At 53.5% G+C, this 14,498-nt stretch overlaps 2 protein-coding genes across 2 annotated transcripts; both read right to left on the minus strand.

Moving 5' to 3' along the window:
* Positions 1–1,696: 1,696 nt before the first annotated feature.
* On the minus strand, positions 1,697–9,422 carry N7462_005367 (putative myosin class II heavy chain (MHC); the record flags this gene model as incomplete). The annotated part of the gene is made up of 3 exons (XM_057077085.1): positions 1,697–8,277; positions 9,044–9,096; positions 9,274–9,422. The coding sequence occupies 3 exons, from the start codon at positions 9,420–9,422 to the stop codon at positions 1,697–1,699; spliced, it is 6,783 nt and encodes a 2,260-aa protein (XP_056932665.1).
* An 801-nt stretch (positions 9,423–10,223) lies between these two features.
* Positions 10,224–11,503, minus strand: bgt1 (1,3-beta-glucanosyltransferase Bgt1; the record flags this gene model as incomplete). The annotated part of the gene is made up of 3 exons (XM_057077086.1): positions 10,224–10,459; positions 10,647–11,110; positions 11,244–11,503. 3 exons carry the CDS (start codon positions 11,501–11,503, stop codon positions 10,224–10,226), a joined length of 960 nt encoding a protein of 319 aa, XP_056932666.1.
* Between the last annotated feature and the right edge of the window lie 2,995 nt (positions 11,504–14,498).

Genomic DNA, 14,498 nt, shown 5'->3' on the forward strand with positions numbered 1-14,498 from the left:
ATAAGAGAAAATATAGTGAACCTTTTTCTATCCTTCTCCCTCCGTTTGCTCACAGATCACTGGATGTGGTCGACTTGATGCTCGAATGTCTTTTTCTACCACGAAGTACGCCTTTCTCTTCTCTTTTGCTGCAAAAGTTGATCAGCTATCGAGAATCCCCGAAATATCCCCACAAAATGCCTCTCATATGTTGTCCTTCTCACCCGAAAACACATTTTCCCGCTCACTCGTCGAGTCGGAATCGGAATTGCTATTTGGAATCCAGGATGGGCTTCTCAGCCTGATGGATAGAATATCTTGTCTTCATGTGAATATGCAAAAAAATGGATATTTGGATGCCGAGTCTGTTCCAGAGGCTCTAGCTATCTGGGACAAGCTCGACAACCTACATCCACCAGAGCTTGTTGAGTCATCGAGTTATCTTTCTCTCCATGCCTCTTGTGTCGCAGCTCTTTTTGTCTGGCTCTATCTTTTGATTCATCCGGAAGATATCAGGGATGAAAAGATACAAGCAACCGTATATAGTGGTCTTGTAAATGCGGAGAATACTCATGACCCTGAGTTGACCCCGTTTCTTCTGATCCCTAGTTTTTGTCTTGGCCTAGCCAGCGTCCGACAGGAGGACAGAGATTCGGCAAGTGGCATCCTGGGGAATATTGAGGAGTCAAATGTTTCGTTAGATGTCCAACATTACCGAAATCTTCTTGAATGGTGTTGGAGGAGGCAAGATCAAGGCATTGAAAGAAGCTGGGATTGGTGCCAATATTATCAGCAAGACTGAAATCTGACATGGATGATAACCATAATTTTCTATAGCAACCAGCCGGGCCTAAGTCTCGTTTAATAGAGTAGAGATCTATCATCCAAATGCTCATCCACCGTAGACCCGAATGCCCTGATCATGCCAGAAAAAAGGTGTAACTTTGTTTTTCTTTCTGTGGGGGGTTAATCCGATCAAACCGAGCTAAAACGAATGTTCACTCCATAGGACGAAACTAGCTCAGGCGAGATGAGAAACCAAAGTAGACAAGAATAATTGCTTCGCTATCAACAGGCTTTCCAAGAGGCATAAAAACAATAATCTCATTCAATGAAACAAGTTGAGATCCAAGATCAATCGACCTATAGTTTACAGCGAATGTCTAAAACAGAGGGGCATATATAACAAGCAATATTTATAATGTAAAACAATGGGGAAAAGAGTGGCAGCTTAGCTATTAATATGTAAGTGTAACGATGGGACATGAAGTGTAGATAAAGTGTAGTGTCAATGTACAATGTAGTCACAATAGGAAGTTGAGAAAGAAAATTGCCGAAAAAGGCGGCAGAAGAAACATGGGTGGTATCAAATCCGAAAGGACGTCAAAAAAATCACAGATCTGGAGTCGAATAGAAGACAATATGTATGGGAGCATGAAAGAGTGGCAGTTGAGGGCTGGTAAGGTTTGGATACAAAGTGGGAGGGTGAATGTAGGTATTGGAAATGGCGCTGTTAACATGTAGAAAAATCAACAAAGCGAAAAGGCGTTAAGTCAGGATCACGCAGATCGGAGTTTTTCACGATTGATACTCAAATATAATCTCATTTTCGGGATGAAAACGAAGATTGCGCGAGCAAGACGGGGACATAAATTTTTTTTCAAAACCAATTTAAGGAAAAACCGGAAGGGAGAATGGAATGCGACGAAAAGACAGGTCACTCCACTACTCCTTCCTCGATTGCCTCTGCTACGGCAGCAATCTGGGGGCCGAATGGGCCTTCGTCGGCAGCGTCCTTAGGTGACGCGGAGACCATGCCGTCGACAGTAGATTCAATGTCATCAGCGGTGAAGCCACCATCCTCATAGTTCGCGGGCTCAGCATCGTGATCGTAGCTCGAGCGACGAAGGAGTGGAGGAGTCTTGGGTGCCTCAGCGATGGGCGCTTCCTGACGAACCGAGCCCCGGCGAGGCGTCGAGGTGAGTCCTCTGAGCGGTCGACTTTCAGAGTACGAGCGAATCGGGGCAGCCCCCAGGGGTGCATTCTGTCGGACGTGGGAGCTCGGGGGTGTTAGGAGGCCCGACAAGAAAGTTCCCGCGTTGCTCGACTTGGATGGAGTCTGCTCCGCACTTCCTGCGCCACTGTCACGGCCCTTTCGCCAATTGCCCCAAGCTGCCGCTGCTGCCAAGGGGAGCGAGCGCGGAGATGCAGCGAGATCAGAAATCGATGGGAGCGAGGGCCGACCGTTACCGGATACGGCGCGTTCCCGCTCTTGTTGTTGCATTTGCAGGTTGGCTTTCAGGCGAATAGCTGCATCACGGACAGCATGCTTGTTGAACGTAGGTTGTGAGAGAGTTTTGATGATATCCTGCAAATCATCGATACGCACTCCTAGGAGCTCGCGGAGCCAATTGATCTCACTGTCCCGTTCCTTAATCTTGTTAGGAGCATCCTTGTCCACAGACGTAACCTCCTGCTCAAGCTCTTCAATGCGAGTCTCGCGCTGCTGGAGCTGGTCTTGAAGGACTAGAATTGACTCCCGGAGAGCCTGTGGAGAAATCTTCTCAGGCTCTTGGGATCCCTTGCTGAAGGACATGGACGGCGAAGTCGCGTGTGTCGCTGGTGCTGGGACCTGGAACATGCCAGGGCCTGCTTTGGCAGTTTGGGCTGCTTCGGCAGCAGCTCGGGCGGCCGACTGCGCTATCTCGAGCTTCTCTTCCAGGTGCTGTACACGATCCTGCAGGTGCTTAGCCTTGTCATCGGATAGTGCCAGGCGGTCCAGCATGTGAGCCTCGCCACGCTGACGATCTTCGGACGAGTTGTGCAGGGCACGGGCGTGACGCTCGCGGAGATCATTGAGGACGCGCTCGTGAGTCTTACGCTGGTCTTCGAGAGCAACCTCACGGGACTCCTTGGCGGCGGCGAGGGAAGTGGCCTTGGACTCATTGGCTTCCTCGAGGAGCAGCTCATACCGCTCACGGGAAGTATCGGCATCCATGCGGACGTTGTCCAATTGACTTTGGAGACGAATGATTTGGGCTTCCAGTTCGGCACGGACGATGTTGACCTGGCTGTTAGAAGCCTCAAGATCAGCCTCCATCGAGGTACGGGTCCGTTGAATTTCCATGCGGCTGCTCTCACGAGCCTCGTTGAATTCACGTTCAAAGCGGGCAGCCTTGAGCTGCAACTCATGGTTTTCAGCACGGAGGTTGGAAATGGTGTCCTCAAGCCTGGCATTCTCTTGCTGGGATTGTTCGTGGATAAACTTGATCTTCGCAGCCTCCTTCTCCTGTTTCTCAAATTCGGCCACTTCCAACTCAAGCTGTTCGCGTAGCTTAATCTCGCGGTTATTGGAGGCACGCAGTTCGTTGTACTTGGCAGCCTGCTCCTCTTCCCTTCGGCGCCAGGTAGCCTGCTCGCGTGTGACATCGCTGGTGACAGTCACCATATCGGCCTGAAGGCGGTCGAATTTCTCCGTGAGATTCTGTCGAGCAGCCATGCTGTCTTCAATGCGGGTCCTAAGATGGTCAACGGTCTCGTGGAGAGACTTGTTCTCGCTTGAGACAGTTTCCAATTGACGACGGAGATGGTCGCTTGAAACGCGGTGCTCGTCTAAGGTTCCCTCAAGAGCAATGTTCTTCGAGGACAACTCGGCAAGGGTAACCTTGAGTGTTTCATTCTCCTCATCGAGAGCATTGGTTCTGAATTGCATCTTCTCGAGGTGAGGAATCTTTTCTTCCTTGAATTGAAGGAAACGGGCTTCGGCGTTCTCGGCAGCAGCCATGTGTCGCGCCGCATCATCCTCCGCCAGCTTGAGCAAACGCTGGAGCTCAGATATAGAGTCAGTAGCGTCCCGACGCTGCTTATACTCAGACTCTGCCCGCTCGTCAGCGAGGCGCAACATGCTCTTCAGGCCATCAATCTGCAGCATTAAGCTGTCGGCACCGATCTCATCCGCCTCCGATAAACGCGGGGTCTGCTGTGCCAATTGCCTGGTAAGTGTTTCTTCGAGAATCTCACGCATATCACCAACAGGATCCTGGGCAAGCTTCTTGATCGTTAAAGCCTGAAGTTCGGCGATACTCTCTTTCAGCTGGGCCATTTCACTGTGACTCGAATGCTGGTTACCGCGGTTGGGCAAGTCGTGTGTGACCAAAGCTTCCATCACGACACTCTTCAGCATGTCTAGCTTACGATCCCGCATGTGGGCAGGTGATCGGTCGCGAACAGATCTCTCATGGTCCTCGCCATCGTCCTCATCATCTGCGTCGCTGTCATCAATTTCAGACGGACTGTGGAAAGCCCGTCTGCTGGCGGTGCCAGAAGCAATAGATGCCACAGAGGTCTGGATGACAGCCAAAGCACGTTCCATGGGGCCCAGTCGGTCGTCAATCGCAGAGCCAACGAGATCATTGATGCGACGGTCGAAGAATCGGTTACGATTGAAAAACTTTTCATCTTCCCCGGATGAGATCATATCATCCCAATCGCTGACATGGTCGTTCTCTGTGATCAGCTGACGAACAGGTGACTGAATTCGAGATATAAGGCTCTTCTGGGGCGAGAATGTAGCATTACTGTTGGCGTCGATATCGGACCCAAGTCTGGGAATGTCGAGTTTATAAGTCTTCTGGCCGCCGCCAGGACTTGGGCTGGGCGCTTCGCTTCTAGCCTCAACGGAGCCAAACCGTTGTTCCTTCGTGGGAGCGGAGCTCGTAATAAATTGCGGAGGAAGGGGAGTGTGCTGTCGCTCAATGCCCACATCCGAGTCATCGTTGAGTTGCTCCATGATGGCGTTGAGCTCCTCGTCATCGGGTGATTCTTCCGCAGATTCTTGCCAGCGCGACAAGTCCGCTTGAGGAACAAAGTGCTGTGGGGTTTGTTCTTGCACGCTCTTCTCGACAGAAGCTGGTTCGGGTTTGGGCGGGCTGGCCATTGCAAAGCGAGAAGCCATGAGACCAGACCTCCTCGTCTCCACCGGTTTCGGTTCTGTGGACTCAACCTTAGGAGGGTCTGACTCCCCGAAGCTAGAGGGTGGCAGACTGGCTGGAACAAACTCGGAAACAGCAGGTTTGAACTCGAACGACTTAGCGGTGGGCGACAGCATGGTATTCTTCAAGGAACTCTGGGATTCCTGAGATACATGGCGGGCAGGAACAGCGTCCCGTGTAGGCTCCTCAGGATCTGCCTGTGCCTCCTGGAGAGGCTGTTCTTGAACCTCTGCAGTGTCTTCAATTTGGGCCGGCGAGGAGGTGTGAGATCGAGCTGCCTCGCCCTCATTCTTCGCATCAAAGAGGGTCCAGGTAGTGGCTTCGCTCATGGGAGTACCCTTGCGTTCAATAAGCTTATCAACCTCAGGCAGAGCATTCTCCTTACCCTCGGCCAAAGCGTGGAGATTGCTTGATGTCTGCACGTTGCCAGCCTCACCCAAGGGATGGGAGGAAATGCTGTAGCGAGCCTCGCCTTCAGCATGACCAATGCCACGACGCGCACGCTTGTGGCGGTCAGTGGGAACTGGGCGGCCATTTTCGTTGTCAATGGTTTCCTGATGATCATCTTGAGATGGCTCAGTCTCATCGGGGCGCACGATAGGAATTGCCTTGGATTGCTTGGGCGGCTTGGAAATTTCAGCCAGGTCAATATCACCAAAAATTTTGGCCCGATTGCCTGGAAGCTGTTCGGAGCTAGCATTGGAGTTAAGACTAGCGGATGGGTTGAAAACAGGAGCGTCCACGTTGAATGAAGCAGCTGAGAACTTGAAAGAGCTGCGCCTGGGTTCTGGTTTGGGATTGATCGATCCGTTCATCATGCCTGGCGGAACAAATGGGGGAGCTGGGGCAAATCCGAATCCTTGCTGGCCCATGCCCCCAGGCTGGAACCCGCTGTTTGTGAACGAGGAAGGCTGGGAATTGAAGGAAGCTGTTGGGTCAAACTCCTTAGCCTCGACATTGAGCGATGAAATCGAGAGCTTCGAGTGATGGCTAGCCTTCGGCTCATGCCAGGGACCTTGGTCTGGGACGACACCGCGGACGTGCGGTGTACCAGCAAGACTGGGGTTTGTATCCAAGTCCGAGCCCTCATGAGGGTTGTGCTGCATGAGCTGTTCGTTATAGAATTGGTGAGGTTGCTGAGAAAAGGAATGCGAGGCCTGGCGAGAAATGTGCTGGGCATGATGCTGTTGATCATGTCCGGGCAAGGCCCAGTGAGACTGGAGCACACCGGCATTGAGTACGTGGTGTGTAGCATCATGATCTTCATGTAACTGTTGCTCGATCGTGTCGTCCATATGGTAATGGCTATTGTTCATTTGGTCGAGGCCTCGCTGGAGAGTCTCGCTCAGATTGTGACCATGGCCACGAGGAGTCGGGTGGGCGATTTCGACATTCGAGGCGTGGAAATGATCCGGCTCATGAACGGGGGTCTGTGGAGTCGGGTACGGCGGCTCTTCGTGACCCACATTGATAAATCGGTCATCAAATCCATCCTTACTATCATTGAATCCGGCATGGAAAGTCTGGTCGTGCATCGGCGAGACTGGCGAGAGCATTGAGTTGAAGTTGGACAGGGGCCCTGGTCCGGCAGATCCACTGGCTTGACGAATATTGATCAAGCTCTGCGGGGTCATGGCGCCTTGGGCAGGAGGCGTGGGCTGGAATTGGAATGGATAGCCAGTCAACAGGTTCTGCTCCATGCCCATAAATGGAGTCTGCACGCTGAACTGAGACGCGGGGGATGCCAGAGACGCAATACCCCCACTAGTTGTGGCTGTCGACTGACCGAAGTGCGGCGAAAAAGGATGCATGGGAGCAAGTGGGTTGCTGCTGGCTGAGTCGGTGGGGATTGGCGGCGAGGCCACCAGGCCAGGGAAGGGTGATTGTCCTGGGTGCATGGCTGCCGATGCTGGTGATATCGAGGGTTGGGGCTTAGGTTCATCAAAGACCACGCCGAGAGCTCGCAACTTCTCTTCTTGTAGATCAGCAACATAGGCATCCCAAACAGCCTTGTCGGGGAAGGAAATGTGGGCTTTTTGGCCCTTGGTCTCTTCATGCAGTGTGTAAGGATCGGGGTACAGAGGGCGGCTCAACCCTCCCAGCTCAGTTGGAGCAGATGGATCATCGGTTGCACCGACTGTAAACCCACGCACATCATAACCATCATCCTCCCATTTCTTTAACTGTTGTTCAACTTCGGCGCGTGTCAAAAGTCGGTAGCCAGATTCTTCTGTGCCTCGCTTGTCATCAACGGGCAGGTCGATGATGCATGTCTTCCGATTCCAAATGATCTTCTTCTTTCGCCTCGGCGTTTGGGGGGACGCCCTGTTGATTTGAGAGGCCAGCTCCTTCGCATCATCCGGGTTGGCTGATCCCTCGGGGCCTTCGGCGGGTGTGATTTCCTCCACGAAGTCTCCCGGCGGTGCTGGCAGCGGCTTTTCGGCCGGCGAGGTGGCCTCCACGGGCAGCTGTGAATCATTGATATCCGACATGACGTTCTTCGGTGATTCTTTGTCGTAGGCGAATCCCCAGAAGTCCTCCTGGCGCAAGGTGTCTGCTCGCTTGTGTTGTGTCTTCTTAACTTTGGTGCGCGTGGCAGTCCTTCGGCCAACAAAGTCCGAGAGGGTCGGTGTTTTCAGAAGCTCGTTGTCGCGGATATTGTCCTCGAGACCGAGCCAATCGTCCGACAGATCGTCCGCGAGCTGGTTCTGCGCGGTGAAAAACGATGGCGCTTCACTGCCCGAGTCGTCGCTGAGCCAGTTACTCCGCTCGGTTCTCGTCTGACCGGACAGGTACTGATTGATCCAATCCTGGGTAAAGTCGCGGATCGATTGGGATGCCTGGTTCCCGGTCAGCTCCTGCGCGACACTCGCCCGACGGAACTCGATCTGGTTGGCAATAGAGGAACCCGGGGAGCTTTCGCGTGATTCACGAGTGGCGCCGGCGTATTGACTGAGCGTTAGTGACAGGCGACGCGTGCTGGGTGCCGCATACGGTGACCCCCAGGCTGTGGTGTAGTAGACGCTGCTTTCGGCCCTACGATTGTCGGGGGATGAGGTCAGGGATTCCTGGGGCCGACGCTGGGTGGCGGCGAGGAATGGCAGCGGCGGCGGCTCAAGGGTGATACTCCGCGGGGAGGGCCGGTGGGATGGCGAGCCAGCGGCCGACAGGCTCGAGTCTCCTGATGACGGAGAGGACAGGAGCAAGGAGGGAGCCAGACGCGATTCGTCGTGGATAATGCGCGCGTCCCTGGGGTGAAACGGTGGAGAAGACGCCGAACAGGCGGAAGAGACGGAGGGATCTAGATCTGAGTATCCATCCAAGACCGATTATCAGCCATCGTCTTTTCTGAATTGCTCTTGGGCAGGGGAAGAGAGCGGGGGAGGGAACAGGTGGCTAGAGGGGCCTCGAAGGGGGTGTCTGAACCCAGAGAGTATGAACAATCGCGTGGGTTCGCGGAGGCTGGCCGATGAGCACAGAAAATTCCACGAAGACTCGATCAGAGACAACCACGGACCTCGACGCACGAACAAGGCCACTCGACAGTTCAGCTTTTGGGGGAGGAGAAAGGGGGAGGGGAGGCGGCGGACAAAAGCAAAGCAAATTCACCCACCTTCCGTGTCGACTCCTGCAGCAAGCACTTGCTTGCCGCTCCGCTTATCGTCCAGAATGGTGACGCATGGAAATTCGACGGGGATTGAAGACCACTTGGCAGACCGACGCGATTGGCGCAGACAAGCGGACGAGACCCTGACGTGGTTCGGTGTTTCGAACGTCGATTCCTCCAAAGGAAGGAGAGGAGGAGGAGGAGGTGGTGGTGGTGGTGGTGGAGGCGGGGAAAGAAAGAAGTTCGAAGGAGATCACCACGCGCACGTCTGAAGCATCACGAACCCGAGATGGAAAGGGGAACGAAAGACCTTGTCACGTCACGGTTTTCGATTGTCCTGGGATTGGACGGCGGTACGCCAGTACGGAACCAGGTACGGAACGAGGTACCGGGTACTTGACCCGCTGGCGGTGAACAGGGGCTGGCGTGGGAAAAAGGGGGTGAAGCTGAAGAATAGGGGGCGTACCGAGTACACTGGAGGGGATCCGCAGTACAGCGTACTTGGTACTGCCAACACAACTGCAACACAACTCAATCGGACTGCGATTGAACGTATTGTACAGCTTGTGGACCAAGTCCTTCTGCTGCTTTGATCTTCTCCTACTTCTAGAACTTCTACTACTTCTATTACTTCTATTACTTCTGCTATTCCTGATGCATCTACTTCGGATGGAGGGAACGCTCGACCGAATGTACTATGGGGGTATCGCGTTCGGCCGACGGGTCTTGGTATTGACCATCCCTTCGACTCGGTGCTTTGCCCAGTTGGGCCCAAGTGGTCCCAGTGGTCCCAGTGGCTCGACTGCAAGATGGTTAGTGCCATGGCCCGGTTCGCTCAAGCACATGTCGCAGGCGGGAGGCGTTGGTGGCCGAGACGACCCTGCCCTTGCTTGCGCAGGTCCCCCCGGCCCCCGGGTAGGCTTGACCGCCACCAAAGTCCTCCCGCCAGTCCTCCTTGCGCCGTTTCAGTTTCAGATGGTCGCGTTTCCACCAAGTGAGAAAACCACGATGTGGACGAGATCGCGTTTGATAAACAAACCCCGCGTGTGGTTCGCGAGCAAAGTGGTGTTTCCTTGGGATTCAGGGGGCAGCGAACCGTGGTTCTGCATCGCTTTCCAACGTTACTGGAACTTCAACTGCCCGTTACGTAAGTGGGCGGTGAGGTAACGAGTTAATAAGCAGCGGCCCACAACGGGAACTGCTTCAGGCCGTGATAGATCAATCCCCATTGCCCCCATTGCCCCCAATTCCCCCGTCCACAATCGATGGATCACTTGAAACAGAGACAGAAAGTCGCCTGGTTACACCCCCCCCCCCCCCTGATGCTACGCATTGAAGAACTCTCGTCCACCGGGAGCTAAGAAGGGAAATTCTCGGTCTAATATTCTCAGCATCATGATCGAATATCAACTGAAAACCCAAGTCAGAGCCGACAAGGCAACGAAAACAAACAAACAAACAAGAGCTTCAAATTAACAAGTTTCACAAATTAACCCCAAAAAAATACAATCTGAAGGAAACCGTATCTACGAAGGTTGCTCCGTTTCATTAGAAACACGTGAAGGGCGACACCCTCTGGCAACACTCCAACCCATACCATATTCGCGCTCTCTTTTCCTGAACAGCCTTCAAACAAACGGGGGCATTTATTTCGGGCAGGTGGTGTCGAACTTGGTCTTGCGCGCGGCGGTGCGGAGACCCCAGTGCTTCTCGTCCATGGCCTGGCCATTGTCGCCCACGCTGTCGGGCTTCCAGGACTCGTCATAGGCCTCGAAGTAGAAGAGATCCACGCCCCAAGCGAGCATGCCGCAGACGCCGGTCTTCCAGAAGGTCTCGGCGTTCTGAGTGCCCGCCTTGGCCGCATCGTAGTCGGAGCCACCATCTAAGAACCGGGTGAGAATTAGTATGGTGTGATTCTGTTCCATGTCTGCCAAAGGGAGGCGGGAATGAGGGAGAAGAAGAGAAATAAACGATGCCACGGAAAGAATCAAGAAGAAACAAAATACACAATAATAGAAAACCAAGCAAACGGTATCATTAAAACCATGCACAAAAGTAAAAGAACGTACCAGTGGGCCAGCCAGTTTCGCCGTTGATCACCCGGATCTTGTCGGCGTTGTCACCCGCCACCTGCTGGATGTGCGACATGGCTCCAGACATATCATCGAAGTAGGTCTTGTAGGCCTTGTCAGCGGCAGTGCCCTGCCAGTAAGCGAACGCATTGGCCAGGACGTAGGTGACCATGGGGTTGTCATCGGTATCGGTGGTGAACAGGTCATCGGCGGTGCCGTCGGCGAACTTGTTCCAGCTATCGGCGGTACCGACGGTGATGCTAGGGAACTGCTTCTGGACGGCACTGATATAGTTGTGGAGCTGGGGCCCGGTGAGATCGCCACGGTACAGGGTCTCGGAGCCAACCGTGATGGCATCGACCTGGCTCTCATAGCCGGGAACGGCCTTCTTGAGCGCCGCGAAATCCTTCACGAAGGATGCATCGTTGGTGCTCATGTCACTCTTGTCCTGTGCGCCAACCCTGGAGAGGAGAGGGAAAAAAGAAGGGTATTAGCTTCGCGCGGGGTTTTCGTGACGGAAAGAGAGGGGGCGGAAGGAGGCATTGAGCTCTCGACGGAATGCCGGAGGACGCTGCATAGGCGGAATCTGCTTACCAGATACCCAGAACGACCTTGAAGCCCTTGTTCTTGGCCGCGGGCAGGATGTTCTGAGGGGTGTCACATTCGGTGCCGGAGTAGGTGCGAACGAGGGTGGCCAGATCCTTCAGATCATCGAAGTCGGCCTCATAATCGCTGGTCGACTTGCAAGTGCCGTCGGCATTCTTGTCACCGAGCGAGAAGCCCAGGGTACCCCGAGCGGAGACCACGGCCGGAGCGGCGGCCAGAATGAATGGAAGCAGAGTCGAAACACGCATGATGAAGAGACGCGCCGGTCGATCAAGGGAGGATTATCGAACGGGGGGAGTGGCAGAAAAATGGAAGCGATAACGAAAGAAGCGGGAGAAGGAATGTGTCAAGAGCAGCAGAGCCGGAAAGGAATGACCAGGGTTATAAAAGAAAGGAATGGCAAAAACGTCAGGAAGTGGAGAGAGAAAGGAAAGCCAGAGTTTGGGTGAAGAAGTGGAGGAGTGGATGGGAGAAGTTGCCTCCTGGACTATTCCCAAACAGGCTGCCAAACGGGGGGGAATTGGCTTTGGGGGTCTTTGGGGGTCCTTGGGGATCTCGGGGTCTTTGGGTCGCTGGGCGTTTGGGGGGCGACAGGGTTTGGGCCCTGCAGGCGACAGGGCCGTTCAGGGCCCAGGGACTTCCAGGGACTCGGGGCGTCGGGGTCCAGTGGAGAGCCCCCCGATCCCAAGGGCCCTTTTGCTATTTCGGGACCCGCGGATGAAACAATTCAGGGTCTCGACTCCACTTCGAACCTCCGAACTTCTTTCCAGAACCCGACCATACTACATTGTTGATTCTCCGATGCCCCCAATCGTCTGCTCCAACCGCAATGCAAATTTCTCTTCAAAAACACCCTCTGCACTGTCTTGGGGCCACCTCTTTCTTTCTGCCGTACGGTGCGACCATGAAAATACTTGCCGGGGCTCGCCCGATCCCCCCACCGCTTTTCCCGTCAAAGTCATGATGTCACTCCGCCAAATGTCCAGAAACTCATGAACCCTGGGAGAGACGCGAGGAAACAAGTGGAGGGAGAACCAGACAATGCGATCGGCCGGAGTCCATTGACATAGCCATCCTCTGTCTGCCTGTCCCACGGCTTCGCCGATCCGATCGCTTCCATCGCTTCCCACTTTGCCGAATAATTAAGCCCTCAGCAACCCGGCTTTGCCCATCTGGCGTGGTCCATTCGGGTCTAGAGCTAGACAGATTCTCTGCGGAGATATCCACGTTCTCGAAGCCGCTCGCTCCCTACGGCCATTTCAGTTCCCGGTTGCCTTGCAGACGGCCTAGTCCGAAGGGTGCTCAACGCTCCTCTCCCGAGGGTTTCTCGTCGAGTTTGTTCGCTGCTACATAAATGGATAAGACGGGGAGGAATCATTGCCTGGTGCTCTTCCTATTACTTCTAGGAAAGTGATCCAGTTACGTCCCAGACGTAAAGACGAAATGGCAGATGGGCAAATCGGGAGGTTGGCGAGGCTAGCGCTGGTCGTGTTGTTGTCTCTTCGAGGACCATGATCTGCGACGCAAGGAGACAAACAGAACAGCGAAGTCAGGGACAGAAGCCAAAAATGGTCGGTGGCTCAAGACATCTGTACGAGCACGAAGTCCAGATGCAATGCCTCTCAATTGGCGTGATATCTAATGCATCCCCAGAAGCTATCCGGGACGCGCGACTAGAGATGCAAGCCTAGACTCTCAGTCATGGTATCATAGTGGAGATTGGAAATGTGGAAATCGCCCCCGCTATATTGTACACAATTGCGCCGCCAAGTCTACATTATCGGGCCCGAGGATATCAGTCAAGGCCATGCGAGCATTGGCCTTCCATCTGCCCACGTCTCGGCCGCGAGCCCTACCTGGTGCCCTTGTCATGATTCTGCCTATTCTGCGTTGTGGTCCCTCGAATTCCCTCCTGTCCACCAAACCCAGATCGCTTTGCACCAAAACCACGTCTCAATCGTGCCGAACACGCACAGGATTGCGACCAGAAACCATTTCATCTTCCCGCGGATTCCCAGAGCCTCGAAGTTTATGGTTGGGGGATCCACCGTTGGGGCTTGGTCGTGGCCTTGTCCCGATCCGGACCTTTCCGGGTCGGGTGGAGCTCGGACTGACATCTTGTCCCCGAACGCTAGGCGGGTTGAAAAGAGTTGTGTATGGAGTGCAGGGAGTGTAGGGAGCGCCGGCCGCCCGATCCGCGGAGTTTGGTGGAGTCGAGACGAGGATCGAGTCAGGGTTCGTAGTGTGGCCTCTCTCCATGGCCGGAAAGTCCGGTGGAGAGTCTTTGTAGATATGTTCATGGCGATTATTCAGAGTATCTTGAGTCTCTCAGCTCTATAAGATTGTGCTGCTAGAATGGCAAGCTGATGTAGAAAGGAAGTAAAGAACGAAAGTCATACAAGAACAGTCTGTCCTGCTTATATCCGAGCTTGAAGATGCTTCTCGGCAGGAGGACCGTGCAGCCATTCGATCTGACTCCATTGGGCTTTATAACCCGCTAGGCTCGAACAGTATCAACCCGCCGCTGAATAGCGTCAGTGCCTCCATGTTGAAACAATTGCTGGATTTTCAGGAATCTGAAGCACCACAGGAGCCCGTTATTTGGTTCATTTTCTTTGTTAGCCTGTGGGATATGTCAATCGAAATACCCATTTGGTATGAACGCCCGATCAAGACCCTGATCGATACCAGGAGATCCAAGTCTAAGAGGTATGTAGGAAAAGCAGTAGAGAGAATATTACTAGGAGCAGGAATACTGCTCTTACCCTTGTTTCGACTTCTATGCTGTCTCTATGGTGGCCACTGGGACCGACATGAGATCTTTTTGATCCTCACCAAGGCGAAGCTTCATAATTATCTTGAGGGAAAATGAAAATAGATCGTTCCTGCGAAAGTCACAGTTCCTGAGCATGACTGAGTGCTCAGTTGGCACGTTGATTCGAAGTGAAACATAGCCCGGAACGGACCATAGGGCTACCTAAAAAAAAAAAAAAAAAAAAAAAAAAGGTCGGTCCTTTGCTTGGTGCTTAATTAGTCCTGGTGCTTCTGCTGCCACCACCACCACTACTATTGAACGCCTTAGATTGAATTTCCAGAAATAGGTATCAATGGTATTCCTTCCCTTTGAAATCTACTTAGCTTTGAATGCTCCGCTCGATGGAAGATTTAAAATTCGAACCATGTGTTTTGGAAAATAGAAGCGCATTCGATCACACAAATATTTAAAAGATAGCGTACTACAGG

This window comes from Penicillium macrosclerotiorum, assembly GCF_028827735.1.
Source record: "Penicillium macrosclerotiorum strain IBT 26536 chromosome Unknown utg000006l_segment0_segment0, whole genome shotgun sequence".
In the NCBI taxonomy this organism is placed as follows: domain Eukaryota; kingdom Fungi; phylum Ascomycota; class Eurotiomycetes; order Eurotiales; family Aspergillaceae; genus Penicillium; species Penicillium macrosclerotiorum.